The 23,508-nt window shown below is 47.7% G+C and overlaps 1 protein-coding gene across 2 annotated transcripts in view; it reads right to left on the bottom strand.

The window, feature by feature from the left end:
• ISI1 (binding protein) overlaps positions 1-22,194 on the bottom strand; it is a 33,546-nt gene extending 11,352 nt beyond the window's left edge. The window contains exon 1 of one of the 2 annotated variants that reach the window (XM_086510799.1): positions 21,570-22,194. In XM_086510799.1, coding sequence (XP_086366925.1) covers positions 21,570-21,954 — 385 coding nt within the window. In that variant the 5' untranslated portion in view covers positions 21,955-22,194. The remainder of the gene's footprint in view (positions 1-21,569) is intronic. The other variant, XM_086510798.1, reaches the window with a different exon arrangement.
• Between the last annotated feature and the right edge of the window lie 1,314 nt (positions 22,195-23,508).

Here is a 23,508-nt window from a genome sequence, read left to right as displayed (position 1 = left end):
TTTCAGGCTGCGGAAAGGAAAGAGAAGGGGACAGAGCTCTGAGGGAGCCTTCTGGTGTATGCTCCACCATAGCCAATCACTTGTTGGAGAAGAAGGAAGCTTCGAAGGCACGTCTCTGGTGTTGTCTTCCCTATCCCTTCTTCTTTTCTCTTCTCTTGTGCAAAGGCGTCGGCTTGTGTAGGCTGTGTGAGCCCCCCGAACCAATTGGTGTGTGTGCAAAGAGGGAGAAGGAGAGAGCTGTTGTATGTGGTTGAGAATCGAGAATCGATTGTGTTAGTTGAGATGCAGTAAGCTTTGCTTCTGTGTGTGATTGTGGGCTTGGGTATGCGCAGCCGAGTGTTCGCAGCAAAGTTTTGTGGGTTGGTGTGTTTCTTCAAGTGGATCGGGGTGAAGTGGATCGGGGTGTTGTGATTCCATCTGAGCTATAGAGAGGCGTGTGTATGTTGTCGGGTGTGTTTCCCCTTCCCCCCCTTCCATCTTCTGGTGCCCCCACTCAGGATCGTCTGATTGCTCCTATTTGAAGGTAAAGTTGTGGTTTCGGAGCGGATGAAGTGCAGATTTCGAAGAGCAGATGCAGTGAAAGATGGCTTGGATGGGTTTTCCTATTTTCAGTGGGGTTGAAGATGTGGAAACATGGTTGCAAGATTATCGTTTATTTGTGCTGGAAAGCAGGTTATCGAGAGAAGAAGGCGCGATTCAAGTTTTTCCACTCTTGGTTCGTGCAAAAGCAAAAAGATGGAACGACGGATTGCGAGATGAAGAAAAGGTGGATTGGATAGCTATAGAAGCGGCTTTCCGACGCCAATATGTGCCGGATGTGCAAGTGCATGAAGTAAAGCGAAGGTTGGATGGTCTAAAGCAGAGCCTGGACGGTGATTTTCAAGCTTTTGAATGGGAATTGGAGGCCCTTTGGAGACAACTGATGGAGGTAACTGCTTCCAGGAGTGTTGATTATTTGAAATTGAGCAAATTTTTGGATTAGGATGTTCGAGACAAGGTTGAAGCCGATGGGCCTATGACGTACGCTGAAGCGGTAAATTTGGCAAGAGGCCGGACCAAGAAGACCTTGAAGAAGCGGCAAGCGAGGCAAAGTCTGTCAAATACGGTGGTACCTAAGCCAGTTCAAGTGGTTGAAGTGAAGCCAAGGGTGCTGCAAAGAGACATGCCGATGATAGAGGAACCGAGCTTTTATGGTTGCAAAAAGGTGGAGCAATCTCAATGCCAAGGATGCCAGTTAGGTAAGCTCCAATTGTGAAAGAACTGCAAGCGGTTCCAAGTCGAGTAGAAGATGCACGAGCAAACTCAAGTATGGCTGGTCAAGCTCCATTGACAAGTGCTAGGGATCAAAGAGTGCAGTTTGCAGACAATGTTGAAACGGTAAAGGTAGTGGAAATCCCAGATCTTGAGACGGAAGAAGAGGTGGAAACAGAGGATAGCAGTTCCATAGATGCTGACACGACATGACCGATTCTTCTCACTCGAAGTATGAAGAATTTGATCTTTTGCATGTAGATAAAGATGTGCAAATTGTGTTGGAGGAGCAACAGAAAGTGCAAACCGATGTGCTTGATGATTTCCAAGTGGAGGAATCCAGAAATACAGAGGTAGACATGCAGGTAAAGATGCTATGCGGTGCCATGTTGATGCCTGTTCTTGTTAAGGTTACTATGGAGTGTGCCACAGTAGTGCAACAGGTACGGTGAAACCGGCCCGTGGGGCGGTAGGGGTTGGCTTTCACCCGAAATTCTTTTCTTTAGACACACACACAAAGCACTTTGCAAAGGGAACCTGCGACGGGAATTAACACTTGAATACACACACGGCTCGGAAGCTAGAATGCCCCGAGCAGACGCCGACAACCTGTAGGCCCCAAAATTGGCGCCCCTTTAGGTATTTCTTTATTTTTTAGGAGGGTAAATTGCAAAGAAGAGTCGTGGGAATCCTTTATTCGTATCAAGCTAGATACCACTTGTTTTGGTCAAATTTTGGCAACATAACAGCTCCAAAACTTGCGCGAAACCAATTCCCTGTTGGAACTCTCTTCCACTGGCATAAACCCTCTGATTCCTGTCCAAAAACAGTAAATTCAGCACGCTGTATTTACTGGTTTTTGCCCTGTTTTCAGCTCCAAACAGTCCCCTAACTGTCCTCTGCCAGTGGGGCACGATTCCCAATGGTTATGGCGTCCGTATGGCTGAAAAACAGTCAATTTTCTGCGCATACACAGCGCTGAATTTGCACCTGTACAGTGAGGTTATGACCCTCACCGGTGCCTGCTTTGGAGTAGCAGCTAGCTACCCCTATTCTTGCTCAAGGAGGCTCTTGCCTCAGCACAAAAGCATGAAACCACACAACTGTACATCAAACAAATGAAAAGCCCTCTTGTGGGGCATCACATAATTGCATGTAGAGGGGAGAGAGAGCAGTGTGTAGCGTGCAGGGCATCACTCCTAGCACCACACTGTACATGGAGGGAAAAAAAGCACTCCATAGCTCTTAACTTGTGACAAGTTCTCAATGAAGCATCCCCCCCAGCATAAATCAAGCGCCCCCTCTTCTGCCCTTGACCTGTAATGCATCTGTGAACAAACAGATGCAAAAAGGGGAAGATTTCCATGGCTGCCAAAACCTGCGTATCGCTGAAAACGCACCAAAACAGCCTTGTAAACACGCATCTAATGCCTTCCAATGCTGAAACTGAGCTCCTTGGACCAGGTAAAGTCATGGGAAGCTCAAAAATGGAGAGAAATGGCTGAAAATCAGAGTTAACAACCTCCAAAACTGCTCCAAAGAGTCAGTTACGAGTTTTGTTCTCCCAAACTTGGTAAATTGACCAAAAAGTGCCACTTGGCACTCATGCATGCAATTTCCCCGCATTGGGCTTCCTGCTTAAAAATCTCTCAACTGGTGCATCAGTTGACTTTGCAACAGAGTAATAAAATGTTACCCTGGTCATACCGAAGGTAATGACGCGAACACATTTCACGGCCCAAAATAGCAGTTCCCTAATTTTTAGGAGATACTTCCGTTGGGCTCCCACTGTTCATTTGACCATCTACCCTCATGGGGACCGCATCCAAAAGTGCAATGTGGCCCAGCTGTCGGATACTTTCTATTGGTGACCCCCACCTTGACTTTATGCCTTTATTGAGTTCACTTCCTAGTATCCACCAACTTGCTAAGTGCGACGGGGGGGACCTACATGATCTCGAACTGAGCCTAGACATCCTTTTACTTTACGAGTTCCAATGCCAACCAACTTCCCGTCTGCGGGTGAAACTACCGTTCACATTGACCATACGTCCGACCATTTGCAACTTCAAAAAGAGGGTCTCAAAAATTAAACAAAAATCATTGGAAAGAAACCAACAACTAAGGTTAGCAGTTGCCACGTCCTCGTGACATACTCCCCTCTTGAGATCGCAAACGTCCTCGATTGCATACCATAAATACATGCCATAGATGATCTTGTGTGGTAAGCACCCTTTTATCATCGCATGTATCCGCAAGAAAGATTGTAAAAACATATGTACAAATGACTTAATGAGACCTTCATACTTTTGTCAAATTGTACACTGCTGTTGCACTGAATCCATGAGTACATTTGATGTGCTAGTTCTATCATTACCCCTCCTTTGCAGACATTGGGTTGGGGCATACGTAGGCTGTAACCCAAAGGCCTCAAGGTAAAGCTGCAATACATAGGGTGACTCTGACAGTTCATGCTCTTCCATCCACTTTGCATCCATAGGTGGACAGTTCTTGAACTTCACCACATAGCATCTTGCAACCTGTCCCTTAACTTTTACGTGTGCAAAAGGCTCTTGCCTCTGCAAACGAGCATAATTCCACAACCCATGGCCAAGTAAGCTCAAATTTCAAGATGATTTACCGATGCGTCAAAGAATCCAAGCAATCGCCTCAGAGAATCGGCAAGCACCGTGTCACCTGGCAGACCCACATCACTCCCGCAGGAGATCTAGTGGCCAATCTACCACCATGAGACCTCTCCCTATCTCATCTTGGTTCATCCTTGCAAACCCTAAAAACGCAGCAGAAAATCAACCCTAATTTGACCACTTTTTAGCAGGGTGTACATGCAAAATTTCATGTCTGTCCTATGAAGAGGAACCCTCTTCCATAATGCCATTTTCTTTGTCGGTCATAGTGTAATCCCACGTTCCTGTACTTTGTGTCTTCACCCAAAACAACCGAGGCTCACTCTTTGAGGAAAAAGTGATTGATGTTCCGACAACAGAACCATGAAACCAGCCCGTGGGGCAGTAGGGGTTGGCTTTCACCCGAAATTCTTTTCTTTAGACACACACACAAAGCACTTTGCAAAGGGAACCTGCAACGGGAATTAACACTTGAATACACACACGGCTCGGAAGCTAGAATGCCCGGAGCAAACGCGGACAACATGTAGGCCCCAAAATTGGCGCCCCTTGTTTTTTCCGAGAAAAAGATCCTTCTATTAGTTAATGAAAACTGCCCATAGGGCTACAACCTCCTCTGCAAGAGAGGGCTACAACAAGTATGATGGGGAGACTCTCCCAATGAAAAAACAGCATATATACAATGAGCTAAATCAAGAGATGGGAGGAGGGAAGAGCCACACAGGTGGACAATAGTGCCATCTGAGCACCCCCTGGACTATGGTGTAGAAAGGCCCAAGGCGCCAAAGTCGACGGAAAGCCTCGCGGCGCTCCCGCATGCGGTCGGAGCTGCCCTGTAGTCCCTCAAGCTGTCCTCTGAGAGTATGGATCAGCTCTAGCCAAAAGTCACGAACAGTCTCTGCTGGTGGCACAGGGCGAGCCTCATAGATGCGGAAACAGCGGGCCCGCCAAATGAACCAAGTGTCGGGCCACTGATGAGCTCCCAACACTCCTCTCTCTCACTGCACCACTCTTGTGGAGTAAGCTCTGTAGCAGGCTGGAGTGTAGGACGTCCCCCTTGCATCACTATCATCCTGCTGGTGGAAGATAGCTCAAACTGAAGTGCCGGGCCCGTGAGGGTGGACCAAGCCGCTGCCCCCCAAGTGTACTGTCGAGCCGTGGAGAGAGCAGGCATCAGCCGAAGAACTCGTAGCCACACCTGCTGGGCCGAGGGACAGTCCCAAAGACAGTGACGCTGACTCTCCACCAAATGGTCACAAGCTGCACATGTGGCCGAGAGACCACTATGCACTAGCCAGCTCCCTATTGCTGTGGCTCTATGTGCGACCAGCCACTGAAACAAGGTGACTCGCTTCGGCTGTCTGGAGTCCCACAACCTCTCCCAAAAGTCTGCCAAGAACTCCACGGTGAGACCCTCCTCCTACCAATGACGTGCTACAGTGGGGAGGGCCTCTCTTTGTGCTGCTAGTATGTGCTGTCCAAGCCGAACAGTGTACTGAAAGAAGGGGACTCCTGGGTGGTCTGCAGAAGAGAAGGGGTCCCTCCATAGCCACTCACCAGGATCCCACTGTACTCGTGCCAGTGGACAGCACAGCACTCCCAAGCCCAAAGCCTCCAGTGTCCAGTCTCAAGAGCTACAGGTCAGGGTCTATGACACAAGTCCTCCCACAGATGCCCACAACTCGGATCCTCTGAAAACAGCACTCAGCTACCTGCGGGGCCTCTACTGCAACTCGCTGTAGTCATCCCCCACCCTGAAGCTCGAAGAACAGGGTTGGGACAATCTCTGGGCAGGCCCTGACTGAAAGAACCTCCAGTCGTGTGAAGGCTCCCATCCACCGGGGTGCTACTGGCTCGAGAGGCGTCAGCCACTCAGCTGGAACTGACTCTGAGATGTCCTGACACATGCTTTGCACCCCTCTCATGCCCTGCAGTAGCTGGAAACCCTATACCTCCTCTGAAAAACCTGTGAACTCTAGCCAGTCACCTAGAGAGCGCGTTGGACCTGCTGCCATGGGACCCCAGGAAACATGAGGTCGACTACCAACCAAGTGGCCTCTCTGAGTGCTAACCATGGGGTTCCAAACAAGGGGCTGCCGTAGGCGCTCCTTCGTGCACATCGGCTGTCGCTGCTCTAGGCCACGCCGTAGGAGCTCCCAAGAACGAAGCAAACTCACAACGAACAGTCCTCCAGTCTCCTGCTCAAACCAACTCGGCGCATCTCTGCAAAGATCCATCTGGTCGAAGGTTGCCAAGGGCCTCATGACTGAGGCACCCTGGCATGAAGCCTCTGCAACAAGAACTCCTTCCAGGGCTCCTCACCTGGAAGAAGTCCTCTGACTATGAACTTCCCTAGAAGGGCTCTGCTCTGCTGTGCTGAATCAATGATCCCAAGCCCTCCCTGAGAACAAGGAAGCGTGATGACCGACCAAGCCACCTTGGCTCGGGCCATCTGAGTGTCACGTCCTGACCAAAGGAAGTGCCTAATCAGCCTCTCTACCTGGCTGATACAAGAACTCGAGAAGATCCAACAGGAGGTGATGTACCACATAGTCGCCAACAGCACCTGGTTGGCAACTACTCCACTCTACCAGCTAGCGATAGACGTGCTGAGCTCCAATGTAACAGCTTTCTCTTGATGGACAGGAGAAGAGGAGCAATCTGCTGCTCGGGAGACAAGTCCAAACCAACCTGACAACCCAAGTATCGAACTGCAGTCCCTGGGGGAATCCACCTGAAACCCTCTCCTGGCATCCAATCTGGCATAGGAGCACTACCAACCGAGAAAGCCACTGTCTTTCTCCAGTTGATCACTGCGCCCGATGCACAACAGAAGGTCTCCAAAGCCTCCTCACATCTGTGAAGATTGGCGTCCTGGCCATCTAAGTACAAGGCTGAGTCATCGGCAAACTCAGCGTCCAGTCTCCAAAGCCTGCTCACATCTGTGAAGATTGGCGTCCTGGCCATCTAAGTACAAGGCTGAGTCTGAGACGCTGCTCCGCCTCTCTCGCTGCAGCGCGGCGAGCCAAAGACTCCTGAAGAAAAAAGTGGCTAAGTTGAGCTAGGCCTGAGGCCACTCTGTCTGCAGGTGAATCCTGTTTGTCCATACCCTCTGTCCAGAGAGCCTCTACCCTCTCTGTGAGTGCCGAGTCCAACAAGACCCTCTCTGGGATGCTCCCACTCCTCTGCTTGTCTGCCATTGTGAGGATCACTGGTGCATGGTCCGAGAAGGAAGTCCTTGCCAGGATGCCCACTGAACCCCCCAATTCACTGAAGTGGTCACTAGTGTAGAAGTGATCTATCCGCGATAGATTCACTCCTCCCACTCTACGGTCCGATCTAGAGAAGGCAAGACTGTCTGGAGGCCTCACAAAACCTAAGTGCTGCCATGTATCCGAGACCCTCAAAGTCATACAAAACCTCTCCTAAGCAACCAACTCGACTCCATGCACAGTAGCATGGCTGCCACCAATCCTATCAGAAGGGTCCTCCAACATGTTGAAGTCCCCTCCTATACACCAATGATCGGCCTGCGGCAAAGACTCAACAATCTGTGACCAAAACTCTGCACGAGCACTCGCCACATTGGGCGCATAGATGTTCAGGAAGCCCACAAGGCCACCCTGAACCTGCATAGTAATCCACTGAGCCCTGCATGGCACAATAATCCCTCTGCCTACAATGGCCTGCTGCAATGAGTCCGCAATAGTCATACATGCCCCTCCCTGGATGCCTCCAGGTCCAAAAGCAGTTGACCAAAAGGTATCATACCGTCCACGCAAAATCTGACCACAACGCCGAATGCGGCTCTCACACAGATGGTGCTCCTGAAGCATAAGGAGATCAATCTCTCCTCCCACAAGGCAACGTTGAAGCTCCTAACGCAATCGGCCCCGCTGTCGCTGAAACTGGGGCCCACCTAGTCCCTGCACGTTCCATGAGACGATCCTCATGGGGAGCGAGAGAGAACAGATGCTCCCGCAGCAGCCAGACGGGCTATCTTCGAGGCAGGCTTGGATGGGGAGTAATCTGCATCCGAGCGGCCTCTAGATAGGCGTGACTACAGTGAGTGCCTAGCCCAAGCCCAAGCAGAGCGAGCCGTACGTAGCGCAACCTCCTCTGTCCAGGAGTCCTCATGAATGTATACATAGCAAGGCAAACACTGCGTATCAGCAAAGAAGTACACCACAATGTGCCTACATCCTGCTGAATCTGGGGGTGTCACCGCAAACTTGGCCAATGGCCACAAAGTCTGCAGCATATCTGTAACTCCAAGTTTTCCCATGTGGTGAGAGAACTCTAAAACCTGTGTATGCAACCATCCCACCACTGAGTCAAGGGACCACTCTGTATCGGTCCTACCACAGAGGGGGAAGGAGAAACCAACTGCCGAGTCATGGGCCTCTGTCCCCCTAGCGGCGAGGAACAAAACATGGACCCTGAAACAGGTTGCCTCATGGTTTGTTGCGGAGTCGCCGAGAAAACGAGTGAACCCGTAGTCGAAGAAGTCCCAGCGGCGTCTGATGTCAATGCTCGTCAGCCCACGAGGGATGGCTGCAAGGGAGGATGTCTGAATCTGCAGAGGGGGCCGCAAGAAGGGCTGACCCTCTCGCGCTAGGCGACTCGTGGCAAAAGCGCTGCCAAGAGATCTCCTAGCCGCCGGAGAGGGACCAGTCGCCTGAGCCGACTGAGGAACTCGAGCAGGAGGAGGAGAGGGAGCTGGGGCGAGAGGAGGAGAAGAGGGGCGGGATGGGGCGACAGAGGTAGAGGGGCGGGGTGGAGAGGCGACGGGGGCAGAAGGCGGGGAGGATGAGGCAAAGGGAGGGAACTTTGGGGGGGGTGCGGCTGTCGAAGGAGAAGTGGAGGTGGAGGCTGGCGTAGGGATCTCCTCCTGCTCAAGAGGACCAAAACGGTTCCCCGTGGGAACCCACTGCTGCTGAGTCAGCACCTGAGGGCCACTCTGAGTGCCACGCTGTCGCTGTGGCACCTGGCATCGGTGGCCACGGGCCTGCTGCCACCCCTCCTCCGCTGGAGCCCCAGGCTCGGACGGTGGCTCTGCATCTGTACGCTGTGCCGCTGGCTGTGGCTGCGGGCCAGCCCTGGCAGGCTGGGGCTGAGGCTGTGGTGCAGGTCGCGGCCTCCTCCGTGGACAGGCCTTCACTAGATGGCCCATCTGGCGGCAAATGAAGCATTGGTTCGGGAGGCCCGAGTACTCCACACTCTGTCGAAACCAACCCCCACTCACCCGAGGTAGAAGGATAACCTTCGGGAGTGTGTGGGTATCTCTAACCAAAACTCGAACTGAGGGAATGCCAGCCGCCTTGGCAGCTACTGATGCTGCCGTGCGAGGTGTCTCCAGGACAGTCCCAATGGCGGAACCGATCCTGGGAAGAAGTGGTAGGTACTCCCTCCGTAAACCCGAAAAGCATACTGAGATGGGGATGTCTGCCTCCTCTACTGGAACATCCGAAGCTGGGTCAAAACCATGTCGCCACTGTCGGAAGTGGGCACGTGAGGCTCGGATGGCCAGTGGACTCATAGCTATGACCTTGGACGCCATCTCAGAGGACTCAAACTCGATCTGATAGTAGCCCCGTCCGAGAATCTGGACATCCAAAATCTTTCCCACCTCTGCGAGAAGACGGGCTTGGAGAAGGTCTCGGAGCTCTCCTCTGCTAGGTCAGGTGCCGAGAATCTTGCAGATGACCGAGGTTGCTTGCAATCGCTCTACCTCGGCGGCAAGGCTCGCTTGCTCTGTAGGCGAGAGAGCAAGTCGAATGGTGGGCTCAGCGGGGTCGGGCGAGGGGGCTTCTGGCGAGTCCCTCTGTGTCAAAGCTGGAGCCTCCATCTGTGTCTACTACTGTGGCGTAAGAAGAGGACGACGGGAGGATGCTGCAAAAGGACGCGCCAACACTGCTCCAAGGAGTTGAAACAGCTACCGAAACTGCCGAATCTGCAGGGAGCAACCGAGGCGGAGGGCCCAAACTAATGGATGAACGGGCCGAGTCGGGGGAGGGGGGGGGATAAAGCGGGTTGGGGCTGAGGGCTGAGGGCGTGCGGTGGCAGCAGGGGCTGAGGCTGAAGGCGTGCGGCGGCAGCAAGGGGCTGAGGGCGGGCGGAATGGTTGAAACAGGGCAGCGCGAGGGGAGGGCAGCGGGGGCAGAGGGCAGGCGGGAGGGGACAGGCAAGCGAGGGGCAGCGGGGGCTGAGGGCAGAGCGAGGGAGCACGCGAGGGAGGGGGGGGGAAGGGGGGGGGGGGGGGGGGGGGGGGGGGGGGGGGGGGGGAGGCGATGGCGAAGGCGAAGGCGCAGCGGGAGAGCACAGCAGCAGCGAGCCGAACACTGACCGTGCTTCTTTCACTATTCAATTGGCGCCCCTTTCGGTATTTCTTTATTCTTTAGGAGGGTAAATTACAAAGAAGAGTCCTGGGAATCCTTTATTCGTATCAAGCTAGATACCACTTGTTTTGGTCAAATTTCGGCAACATAACAGCTCCAAAACTTGCGCGAAACCAATTCCCTTGCTAGAACTCTCTTCCACTGGCATAAACCCTCTGATTCCTGCCCAAAAACAGTAAAATCAGCATGCTGTATGTACTGGTTTTTGCCCTGTTTTCAGCCCCAAACAGTCCCCTAACTGTCCTCTGCCAGTGGGGCACGATTCCCAGTGGTTCTGGCGTCCGTATGGCTGAAAAACAGTCAATTTTCTGCGCATACACAGCGCTGAATTTGCACCTGTACGGTGAGGTTATGACCCTCACCGGTGCCTGCTTTGGAGTAGCAGCTAGCTACCCCTGTTCTTGCTCAAGGAGGCTCTTGCCTCAGCACAAAAGCATGAAACCACACATCTGTACATCAGTCAAATGAAAAGCCCTCTTGTGGGGCATCACATAATTGCATGTAGGGGGGAGAGAGAGCGGTGTGTAGCATGCAGGGCATCACTCTAGCACCACACTATACATGGGAGGGAAAGAAAGCACTCCATAGCTCTTAACTTGTGACAAGTTCTCAATGAAGCATCCCCCCCGCATAAATCAAGCGCCCCCTCTTCTGCCCTTGACCTGTAATGCATCTGTGAACAAATAGATGCAAAAAGGGGAAGATTTCCATGGCTGCCAAAACCTGCGTATCGCTGAAAACGCACCAAAACAGCCTTGTAAACACGCATCTAATGCCTTCCAATGCTGAAAATGAGCTCCTTGGAACTAAGTAAAGTCATGGGAAGCTCAAAAATGGAGAGAAATGGCTGAAAATCAGAGTTAACAGCCTCAAAAACTGCTCCAAAGAGTCAGGTACGAGTTTTGTTCTCCCAAACTTGGTAAATTGACCAAAAAGTGTCACTTGGCACTCATGCATGCAATTTCCCCGCATTGGGATTCCTGCTTAAAAATCTCTCAACTGGTGCATCAATTGACTTTGCAACAGAGTAATAAAATGTTCCCCTGGTCATACCAAAGGTAATGACACGAACACATTTCACGGCCCAAAATAGCAATTCCGTAATTTTTAGGAGATACTTCCGTTGGGCTCCCACTGTTCATCTGACCATCTACCCTCATTGGGACCGCATCCAAAAGTGGAATGTGGCCCAATTGTCGGATACTTTCTGTTGGTGATCCCACCTTGACTTTATTCCTTTATTGAGTTCACTTCCTAGTATCCACCAACTTGCTAAGTGCGACGCAGGGAACCTACATGATCTTGAACTGAGCCTAGACATCCTTTTACTTTATGAGTTCCAATGCCGACCAACTTCCCGTCAGCGGGTGAAACTACCGTTCACATTGGCCATACAACGTCCAACCATTTGCAACTTCAAAAAGAGGGTCTCAAAAATTAAACAAAAATCATAATAAAGAAACCAACAACTAAGGTTAGCAGTTGCCACGTCCTCGTGACATACGGAGTTATGCCATGAAAGGTAAAGCAAGTTTGGATTTGGGAAAAGACCAAGGCAATATGGTAGGGAATGATTCTCTATCTTCTTTGGCCGAGGATGAAGTGGAAGAGCAGGCAGATGCAGTTGACAAAGCGGTGGTGCTGATTGATCTTGAAGGGCCAATCGATGATAAAGGGCTTGATGACAGTGTAATTGAGTTCGAAGAGGAGGTGCAAGAGAGCATGAAGCCAGTGCAAGAGATGTGTTCTACGGCATATGAAGGTGATTCCCAGGATGTGTCCAAGCTTTCAAAAGAGATATGCAACTCATGGTTGAAAGGTATGCTTGTAAGTACAGCTGTGCAGTATGTTATCCATCGAATACGGGGATCCCTTGAGAGGAGCTCTACTTTACATGGTTGGGAGGGATGGTCATAAGTGTTGGTTCATACAGATAATGTGGTTGCAGAACTAGGTGTATTGGTTGGTTCAGGTAATATCTTTGCAGAGCCTTATATATTGATGAGGCAAGATGATGTTCGAAGAGGTGCTAGAGTGCTATGGGCCTTTTGTGTGCATGGATGGCTACGTGCTTGGGTAAAGCACTATTGGAGGTTGTTGACGATGGATGAAAGTGAGCAGAGCGAGGTGTTTGATCCAGGAGGACAGACTATAGAGGGGGTGGGGCAATCCACTTTAGGATTGGCAGTAGGACGCAGAAGTAGGGTTTTGTGCATATGATAATGACTCTTTCGGTTTTCTCACGATGTTTGCTAGGGTTGCAGTTTCTAGGTAAATAAAGATCTTTTTTGGTTGAACATGAACGTTCAACAAGGGGGTTGGCAATGATGGTGAGCCAAAAGGTGTCGATGCCAGAAAACGTGAAAAGTGGTATCAAAGGTGCTTGCAGATGTGTGTCGAGATGTCAAAGCATATGTGAAGATCCAGTGCCGATGAAGAAGTTCGTGATGTGTATGATTTATATGGCTATATGGACTATGGTGGAGATCCGATGCTTCAAAGAGGGTTCTCTATGTGAAAAGCATCTTGGGACATGAAGGGCAAGTGGAGGAGTGAAGGGCATGTGGTTACTGATAAAAGAGGAAGTGGATATGTGGCCCAGCTTTTTTGCAAATGGAAAACCAAAAAGTCCTATTCTGTAAATTTTTTGCAAAACGTGTTTTTTCTAAATTGTCTCCCCTATTCCTTCTTCTTTTCTCTTCTCTAGTGCAAAGGCGTCGACGTGTGTAGGCCCTAGGGTGTGTGTGAGCCCCCCGAACCAATTGGTGTGTGTGCAAAGAGGGAGAAGGAGAGAGGTGTTGTATGTGTGGTTGAGAATCGAGAATCGATTGTGTTGGTTGAGATGCAGTAAGCTTTGCTTTTCGTGTGTGATTGTGGGCTTGGGTATGCGCAGCCGAGTGTTCGCAGCAAAGTTTTGTGGTTTGGTGGATCGGGGCGCGTAGCCTCTCTTTGCACTTGAGGTCATTAGCATTCCCGATATCCCGAAGCTGGAACCGTTCTTGTTCCCGGAGTACTCGTTCCAAAACCTGTTCCTGCAGCAACACCTACTTCTGCACAGGTTCCAGTTCTTGAGCCTCAGCGTGAGGTTATTCCAAGTTATCAATTACTTTCTATAAGGAGTCAGCATGGCCGAATCACAAGATGGCATGAACTCTACTCCACCCGAGGATCCGATAGCAGTTCTCAAGGAGCAGATGGCAGCACTTTCCATAAGCCTCGCTTCAATCAACACTCGATTGGAGCAGATGCAGACACAAAACTCTTCTCGAAGCCATCATACTGTTTCTCGGACTACACATGCAATTTCTCTGCCATCTTCTTCCAACGCTTCAATGGTCGACCAAGAAGAACCACTCAAACAAAAGCCTTCGGAACTTAAATTTTCCCACCCAAAGCATGGTTTCTCAAAGACAACTAGACGCAAAGTACCTTCATGCGAGCAGCAAAAGTCTCAGCATCAATATTCTTGGAAAATTTACAGTTCTAAGCAACCAACTTCTTATCGGAATCATCAGCAACAAAAGCAGCAATATGAAGCTTCCAAAGGATCATCAGCAATATCAAGATGGGCTTACTTAGTGGCACATATATCCGACCCTAGTCAAGTACTCGGTCGTGAATGCCACGACGTTGGACAAGTTCCCCCTCGCGAGCCATGCACTACATTTAAGTCTTTCTTATTCGATGGTGGTAAAGTTGAAGATTAATTGATCCTTTCCTTGTGCAAGAGGATCCTTCAGAGGTCTAAGAGGCAACAACTCCCTTGACCTCCCCCTTCTCAATTGGAAGCCTTAATACCCGCTGAGAAAGCTAAAGATTCAGGTTATTGTATAACACCCAACAAGCACAAAACCCTTTCATTGGTCGTGATCCAGGCAAAAACAGTAGCCTTGTTATCGCCCGGGCAGAATAAAGTCCTTGTCTTTGAACAGATACCCAATGCCGTGGTGAATGAAAATTCCTCGTTAACTTTGAAGACTAAATTCCTTACCTCAAAAAGTGCATAGGATGACTTAATTACAGACTCTTGTAGCACGACTTCAGTCGCTGCAATTGATCGTTGGATACAATTTGTTCCAGTGATGATAAACCTTTACAGATGGATATACCTTCAGACGCTACTCTCTCTCAGTCTGCGACAGCCCTTCAGGAAGATTTTACTGTTCCAGATAAACCAATGGAATCCCTTACAGATTTCCAACCAGTAGTCATCACTCAATATAAAACTCAAGTCAGTTTACCAATAATTTCACTCGACGCAGATACAGATTCAATCTTTTCTTGGACAAAGCTCGAAGTTACAAATGACTTTGACAAAGGCAATAATCAAGTTGCAGATGTGATACTCATACGTTTGACAAAGATGAGACAAGTTGCAGATATGATCAGATTTCAGTTTGGCAGAATAGTCATGGTCAATAACACTCCCATGACGTGGGACTTTACAGAAAGAGCTTTGGATGCAGAAGCACAACAACAATACATTTCCTTCTTCCCGGAGTTTCTACAACTACCCTGGGTTTTATTTAAAGAGGGAGGGAATGTCACGATTGTGACTGTTGCAGTATCTACTCCTAGTTGCAGATACCAGAAGTGCCATGCCAAGGAGGACCCCTGCGCTTGGATGGTCACACCCCTTCGCCCAAGAGACGTGCCTCTTCGCCAAAAGCCACACTCCTTCGACGGCTGGTCACACCCCTTCGCTCTACGGGTGCGACTCTTCGCCCAATGGTTGTAGCTCTTCGCCGAAAGGATGTGTCTTTACGTCTAAAGTCATGTCTCTTCACCAAGAGATGTGTCTCTTCATTTGCGTCTCTTCGTCTCCTATATAAGGAGCCTATTGTACTCAGTTTCAAACAGTCATTCAATCAATCAAACACAGAGTCTTCTGAGTCTTTCTTTGAGTTCAGTTCAGTTTTTTAAGTCTTAATCATGAGTTTAAGTACTTAATAAAGGATTAGTACCTAGAATCCTCACAAGAAGAAACTCCTTTCTAAGTCAAAATATCTAGGGAAGAAGAAATCTCCTCAAACTTTTGAATGAACCACCTGTAGTACAAACATGAGCCCAAAAAGTTGCGAACTTCATGTACATTTTTCAAACCTGGCCAATCTCTGATAGTTTCTACTTTGGTCGAGTCCATTTTTACACCCTTTGAAGAGACGGTGTGTCCAAAAAAGTGTATCTCTGGCAAGAAAAACTCCCTTCTTCCCGTTAACCACCAATCTATGTTGCCATAATGCCTGTAAGAGACGATGTATGTGCTCTACTTCACTCTTGGAGAATACAATGACATCGTCAAAAAAGGTGCCCACAAATGACATGTACTCTCTGAAAATCATGTACATCATCTTGTTGAATGTTGCAGGAGCGTTTGTGAGACCAAAAGGCATCACCAAATACTCGTACAATTCGAAGGAAGTCCTGAAAGCAGTCTTGCATACATCTCCAAGAGCGATCCTGATCTGATAATAACCACTTTTCACGTCGATTCTGCTAAAGCATATAGAACCTTGTAACATGTCCAACATATCGTTGATCCTGAATATTGAAAACTTGTTCTTGAGGGTGAAATCATTGAGAGCTCTATAGTCAATGCACTGTTGGGTTAAAGGCCTAAATAACCCCTTTTTGTACGTATTGAACCTTGACACATTTTTTAAAGGTCACTTATAATAAAAGTGGGAAAACCCAAAACTCACTTATTGAGTTTTCCCCAAAAACGTGAGCTCTCTCTCTCTCCCTCTTCGTTCTGCTAGCGCTTCCCTTCTACAGCACAGTGCCTCCGCTTCAAGCCTCAAGGCCTGCACATCTTCGCGTGCTCTATCACTTGCACACACCACCGCGCACTCATCAACTGGTATCAGAGCCAGATTAGGGTTTCAGAAGCTTTGCGCAAGTGGCTGGACAGGCTTCTCTCGCGTCAAATTTCCGCTTTCATCGCGAAGCCCCTTGCTTCGGGTGTCACCTAGGGTGATTAGGGTTCCCAAAACAACCTAAAACAGGCTGAAATTAGGTCAAAACAGGTAAAAACTAAAAAATTATAAGTCAAAACAGCAAAACGCAAGTGTTCTAAATCAATCCCCGTGAATGCCCCTTGCTTTTCCCACTCAAAACAGGTCCATTTGATGCAAATTGATGCGCCAAAACAATAAATTTGCAGAAATTCAGAATTGGACTGTTTTTATGTACACAAATTGAGGTTTATGTACGCCTTTTGTGGGTTTATGCAAGTACGCATTGGGGATACTTGCTAATTGCTGAAATTTTCAGCACATTGTATGCAACGTACAGTACATTGTGATCACTAGAAATTTTCAGATTTTGTGTAGACACTTTCTGCTGCATTTTTTTTCCGTGCAAATGGCCTCTACTTCCTCGTCGACTGATGCCAAGAGCTTGATGGAAATCAAGCGATTTGACGGTACAGGTTTCGACCTATGGCAGGACAGGATGCAGAGGATTTTTTTCCTCAAGGATTGTGAGGACGCCCTTTTGGCTGTAACGCCAGTGGATATGCCAGATGAGGATTAGGCCAAGCTCAACAAGAGGGCAAAGGCCTATATCAAAATGGCTGTGACCGATGACATTCTGGTGGACATAAAGGGCTTGGACAGTGCACATGCAATTTGGTATAAGTTGAAGGCCACTTATGACAATGCCACCCCTGTGAATCAGGTGCATTTGATGCGCAAACTGGTGAACATGATGCTTGACGAAGCCAAGTCGGCTTCTGAGGACTTAAATGCTTTCACCGGTGTTATGAGTCAGCTACAAGATATTGGGCTTCAACCTTTTGATGACAAGTTGAAAGCCATATTTTTGTTGATGACTTTGCCAGACTCTTGGGAAACGCTTGTGGTTTCTTTGAGTAATAGCCCCAACCTCACATATGATGGAGTGCGAGGCTCCATCTTAAATGAGGAAATTAGACGCAAGTCTAATGGTGGGGAAGGTGGCAGTTCTGCTTACAATGCGAGAGGCAGAAGTCAGAAGCAAAATACAGGTACCAAGACTCAAAACAGGAGCAAAAGCAAGTCTAGGGATAAGGATGTGACTTGTTACCAGTGTGGCAGAAAAGGCCATAAGAAGCCAGATTGCAGGTATTTCAAGAAAGAGCAGGAAAGAAAGAAGGAATCATAGGAGAAGAAGAAGACAGAGGATAAGAAAGGGGAAAAATCAGCACGTACCTCCTCCAAGGATTCGGAGATTGTCAATGTATCCTCTAGTGTGGTTATCACAGAGTTATCCGACAGTGAAGAGATCTTAGTTGCAGCTTCATGCCCCTCAGATTTTGTTGTAGCAAATGCAGAAGACATGCTTATCTCACGTAGAGATGTCATTGATGCATTTCTAAGTGCAAATGATGGCCTTACACAGTCTTGGATAGTAGACTCGGGTGCCTTATTTCATGTGACTCCATCTGTGGAGTGTTTTGCTTCTTATCATGCAGGCAAGTATGGCAAGGTTTACCTTGGGGATAATCATGCTTGTGACATTGAAGGAATGGGCATTGTGCACTTGGCATTAAACAATGGCTAAGAGTTTATGCTTAAAGATGTCAGATATGTACCAGGCATCAAGAAGAGTCCATTGTTTGTTGGCCAGATGGATGCACAGGGTTATACAACCATTTTTGATGGGGGGTCATAGAAGTTACTTAAGGGATCAATGCTCATTGTCAAGGGATGCAAGAGTGGTACATTGTACTATTTACATGGCAAAGCTTTGCCTGGCAAGTTTCTTGCAGTGGCCGAAGTTGCTTCTCATTTGAAGTTGTGGCACAAAAGACTTGGCCATATGAGCCAGAAGGGACTTGATGTGCTCTCCTCTTTGAAGAGGGTTGATGTAAAGGGCACCAAGTTAGATTTCTGTAATGACTGTTTGTATAGTAAACAAAAGAAGTCTTCTTATTATTATGGTGTCTCCTGCAAAGCTAATGCTCTTGATTTAATTCACTCCAATGTATGTACAATGCCTGTTAAGTCTTTTGGTGGTGCATTATACTTTGTTACATTCATTGATGATTGCACTAGGAAAGGCTGGGCATATTTGTTAAAGAATAAGAGTGAGCCATTTAATGCATTTATGAGGTTTCATGCTTTTGTGAGCACGCAAAAGGGTAGTAAGCTTAAATGTCTGAGATCTGACAATGGGGGGCTAGGAAGCATAAATCTACCATTGATGCTCTTAAACATCAGTTGAATTCATCTTTTGCAATGAAGGATTTAGGTGATGCTGAGCACATCTTGGGCATGAGAATCAAGAGGGATAGAAAGCTGAAATTGCTCTTCTTATCTCAAGAAAAGTACATTGCTAAAGTACTTGACAGGTTTAACATGGCTGAAGCTAAGTCACTTGGAGTACCTTTACCTCCACACACAAAACTTAGCAAAGCCGATTGCCCAAAGGATGACGTGGTAGTGAATGCTATGAAGGGAATCCCTTATGCATCAGCTTGTGGTTCTCTTATGTATGCTATGGTTGCCACTCGTCCTGACATTGCCCATGCGGTGGAAGTTGTTAGTAGATACATGTCCAATCCCGGCAAAGCACATTGGGAAGCTGTGAAATGCATTCTGAGATACTTGTCAGGTACACAATCTAGGTGTATATGCTATGGCAAAAGTGACCTGAAGTTGCAGGGCTATTGTGATGCAGATATGGCAGGTGACTTGGATACAAGGAAGTCCACTAGTGGCTATGTGTTTGCTATTGTTGGTGGTGTTGTCTCTTGGTGTTCACGACTGCAGAAAATTGTGGCATTGAGTACTACTGAGGCTGAATATATTTCAGCCACTGAGGCTTCTAAAGAGGCCATATGGTTGGGCAGACTTGTCAAAGAGCTTGGTATGCCTGCTAGTACTCCTGTCTTAGGATGTGATAGCCAGAGTGCTGTCTATTTGGCCAAGAATGCCATGTTTCATGCACGGACAAAGCACATTGATGTGCGATACCACTTCATACGACAGGTATTGGAGGATGGTCTAGTCACCTTTGACTAAGATTCACACACAGGATAACCCTGCAGATGTTCTCACCAAGAGTCTTGCTAAGGCTCAACATGAGCATTGCATACAGCTGGTGGGAGTTGGTTAACTTAAAGGCGTCATTTATGCCTTTAAGTGGGAGGTTGTTGGGTTACAGGCCTAAATAACCCCTTTTTGTACATTTTTATACTTTGTCCAGGTTCAATATGAACCTGGACACGTTTTTTAAAGGTCACTTATAATAAAAGTGGGAAAACCCAAAACTCACTTATTGGTTTTCCCAAAAAACGTGAGCTCTCTCTCTCTCCCTCTTCGTTTTGCTAGCGCTTCCCTTCTGCAGCACAGTGCCTCCGCTTCAAGCCTCAAGGCCTACACATCTTCGCGTGCTCTATCACTTGCACACACCGCCGCGCGCTCATCATGCACATCCTCCAAGATCCATCTTTCTTAAATACGAGAAGCATGGACGAACAATAAGGTAATATACTTGGTTGAATTAGACTCTTTTCAAGAAGCTCTTTCACTTGGTTCATAATTTCCTCATTCTGAGCTCTGCTTACTTTGTAAGGTGGCCGGTTCCATGGCGTGTTGCCGGGTATCAAATCAATCGTGTGATCCTCACGTTGCTAAGGAGCTAGCTCTCTCGGCAAACCCTCAGAGAAACAATCGGCTTAAGCTTGCAAAAAGTCTTGTCATTCTTTCTTTAAGTCCGACATATTTGACATCTTAGTTTCATTTAGTTCATTCAAGTAGATCAAGTAAACAAAAAAATTGGGCTTCATTAATTTTGAAATGGTCGAAGCGATACAAGTGGGATGCACTCGCCCTTTAATTTTACGTCAAGAATAATGTCTCTGCCCTTCTCATTCTTCAACGAGGCCTTCCGAGCCCGTTTGTCGACCACAATGACGTACCAAGAAATTCCCAAGAGGACGTCACACCCTCCAAATGCATGATGCAGAAGTCCTCGTGCCCTACATACCCCCAACAATGCAACCGAAGTTTGCCTATATGACAAATGTAATGGCAACATCCCGCCCTGGTGCCGCTAGAACTGCTTCCATAGGTGGTCCCATTTCCTTTGGTGTGATTCCCAAGCAAGCCGCCAATTCAGTCGAGATGAAGTTGGCCTTGGCTCCTCCGTCAAAGAAGATAAGGACTTCCTAATCGCATACTTTGCTCCACCCTCTACAAAGCTCCGTACTTTCATTAGTCTGTTCTAGTTAGTCTCAGCCAAATCCGGAACCAGTCCTGCCTTTGTCTTTCCTTTCTTTGCTAGCTCCTCTACCGCTTTGGAACTCTTTGGCTTGTCCTGGTCTGTTCATCGGACGCTTTGTTAGGACACTTTGCAAGAAGGTGCGCCTATTCCCGACATCCGTAACATTTGCCCTCTTTATAGCACTCAGCATGCTGCTCGGCCGACGACTTAGGGCCGGTTGGCTTCTTCTTTTGTTGTTTCCCCTTCTTCTTATTACCATTGAACGGAGTTGGCGCCTTTTGAGCAGACATTGGCCTGCCCGTCGAGTACATCAATGTGCCGGCGTGCATACTCCTTGGTCATCCTAAAATGATTCCAAGCAGATATTCTTCAGTGAGCCATGCAAATGTGAAAACATGATTGAATTTTATCCATGTTGTAGTCGCCTCCTTGCACAGAAGTAGGCTCGCCCACCAAGTCTAGGCATTTCAATTTTCCGCCTCTCTCTTCGCGTAGCAATGAAATCCTTGTTCATCCTATCTGCTTTGGTATTCAATAAGATACCAATTAGGTTTATACTCTCCTTCAGAATTTGCTACCATATATCTTGAATTCAGCTCATCTTCTGTCCAAAATGCAAAGTAGAGCACAATACACAAGTTTCAAATACATGAGCCATCAGCTGCAGACAAAGTCTTTGCAGCATAGAGTTTGCTCCAGTCTTCATGAAAGCTTTGATTTGAGCAAAAAATTAAGCTAAACAGACGTCGCTGCAAGCTTTTTTGCATTAGATGCAAATAACAAAGTAAAGGAGGGTTCCGACACACTTGTGCCAATGGTGTATGTGCAGCTATACTGAGCACCCAACCTTTTAAAAACTAATAGCAAAAATTAATGAAGAGCTTGAACACTTCAGTCGAATATAGACCTTTCCTTCATCTTTCAGAGCAAAAACATCCAAGCCCACAATTTAAGCACTCTCTGCTTATTGTCTTGTGCAGAACAATCAAGAAAAGACAACAGCTTCCCAGAAAAAAAATTAAGAAAGCAACTCAAGCTAAAGGAAAGACAACAAAGCACCAACCTTGCAAAGTTTTGTCTGTTTGGCTGTCTTGGAATAGACGGATCAAGACATCGGATGCAGAGAGAGATGAAAGAGCCTTGATAAGAGCCTTGAGGCCCTTGACCCGTAGGAATGAGAAGTCTGCCTGTGCATTTTCCAGGCCCAAACGAAGAGCAAGTAGAAGTTCCCGATAAAGGCGACGGTGAGTCAAAGAGCTCACAAGTTCTGCAATTAAGGGGGAGGCTGGCGATGCAGAAGAAGGCAGTGGCAACACTGACGAGGAGGTTTCTGACGATGAACAAACAGATGTGTTGATTTCCCTGCCGCTAGCTATTTGCCCGTTCTTTTCCTCCTCCTCCCTTGCAGAAAACGCTTCTGCCCACGCCGGTGGCTTCAGATGCAGCATTTCTCCAACCTCATTTCTGCTCTCCCGTCCACTCACAAGAGAAGACACAACCTATTCAGATCGCGCAAGTGCGTGCGAGAGAGAGAGACAGTGTGTGTCAACGACCCATCTCGACTTCTGTGTGGAATCAAAGAACAGCAACCAATGGCAGTGATACCCGCGCGACAAAGATCAGCGACAATGTACAACTCACTACAACAATTCCATTAAGCACAAATATTCCACTCACGTAAGGTTGTCCATTACGCATCAGGTGCTTTGCTTGCTATCTTAGCATTTCAACTTCTAATGTGTGTATTTTCAACCTATGGTCCAAGGGTAGAGGAGCCAGTTTAGAGGCGCCATAATCTTGGTGCCACTTGCACATAGCAGAGGAGGGCACATCTCATGCATCACGACTCGCATCTGCAGCAAAAGACCGCAGCATGAATGGTGCTATATAGCTCAAATGCGACAACAAATTTAAAAACATATGTAACAAAAACAAGGCTGAATAAGAATACCCTCCAAGGGGTATTTAGAGATGCGATTGCCAACAATGACAGAACCTCCACCTTCACGAATACGAGCTTAACACATTTGCAATCAACTAATCAATTCTTGGTTGCTTGTGTGCTTTAAATGGTACCTATTGGTATTAAAGTGGGGGGGGAGGAGGAGGAGGAGGAGGAGAGAGTAGCCTTAAAGAGGACCCCCGTTTATCAATGGCTCCTCTACCTACACAATTCGTAGTTTTTGTGGATTCATGCTTCTAATCGAGTCTAGCATTTAAGGGGAAGAAGATATATTGTATGTCTAGCATATTTATTATTTGAGAGGATGGGGAGGGGGATGGGAAGCCACAAAAGTAACAATTGCATGCACACACACAAAAAGCATAGTTATTTTTTGGGAGCATGGAGAGAGGGAGGAATAAACAAAAGGTAATAATTGCAAAGAGAGACAAACCGAGGAGAGGGGGGGGGGGGGGGGGGGATAGAGCTTCCGCATGCTCTTTATCCAAGATAGGAAGCTCGTTGAAAACTTTGCATGCATCAAAATTACACCGCATTTGGCATGCACATTGATTAGATGACATATTTTTTCAAGTATCCTTGACAACAATCTCAACATGAATCCGTTTCTCTATGTGATTATCTTGCTTAACACTACAAGCATGTCCTCTACAAGGGCATTGCAGGTGTAGATATCGGGGCAAGCTTAGGAAAATAAGATGTGTTCGGCATAAAAAGGCAAGTCTTTCGATTTGCATTAGCTTAAAACAGTCGAGCATTTTGTTGATGCATGCATAGCTTGTGCATGTTCTTTATCCAAGATAGGAAGCTTGTCGAAAACTTTGTGTGACATCAAAAGTACAGCGCATTTGGTGTAACATTTAATGGTCTAGTAACTTGTGTGTAGCGGAAAATAACATAGACATAGTGAGCGTTTCATTAGGAATAGATTCCTAATGAGCATAGCAAGAGTGCTTGGTTGGAGAGAGCAACAAAAGCATAACACCTCATTAGATAGGCATGAACAATACTTCAAAGAGAGAGAGAACTTAAGCTATTG

This window comes from Adiantum capillus-veneris, chromosome 4 (assembly GCF_014529385.1).
Source record: "Adiantum capillus-veneris isolate H3 chromosome 4, ASM1452938v2, whole genome shotgun sequence".
NCBI classification, from domain to species: domain Eukaryota; kingdom Viridiplantae; phylum Streptophyta; class Polypodiopsida; order Polypodiales; family Pteridaceae; genus Adiantum; species Adiantum capillus-veneris.
Note: the sequence above shows the minus strand (reverse complement) of the source record. Positions and strands in the feature narration are given on the sequence as shown.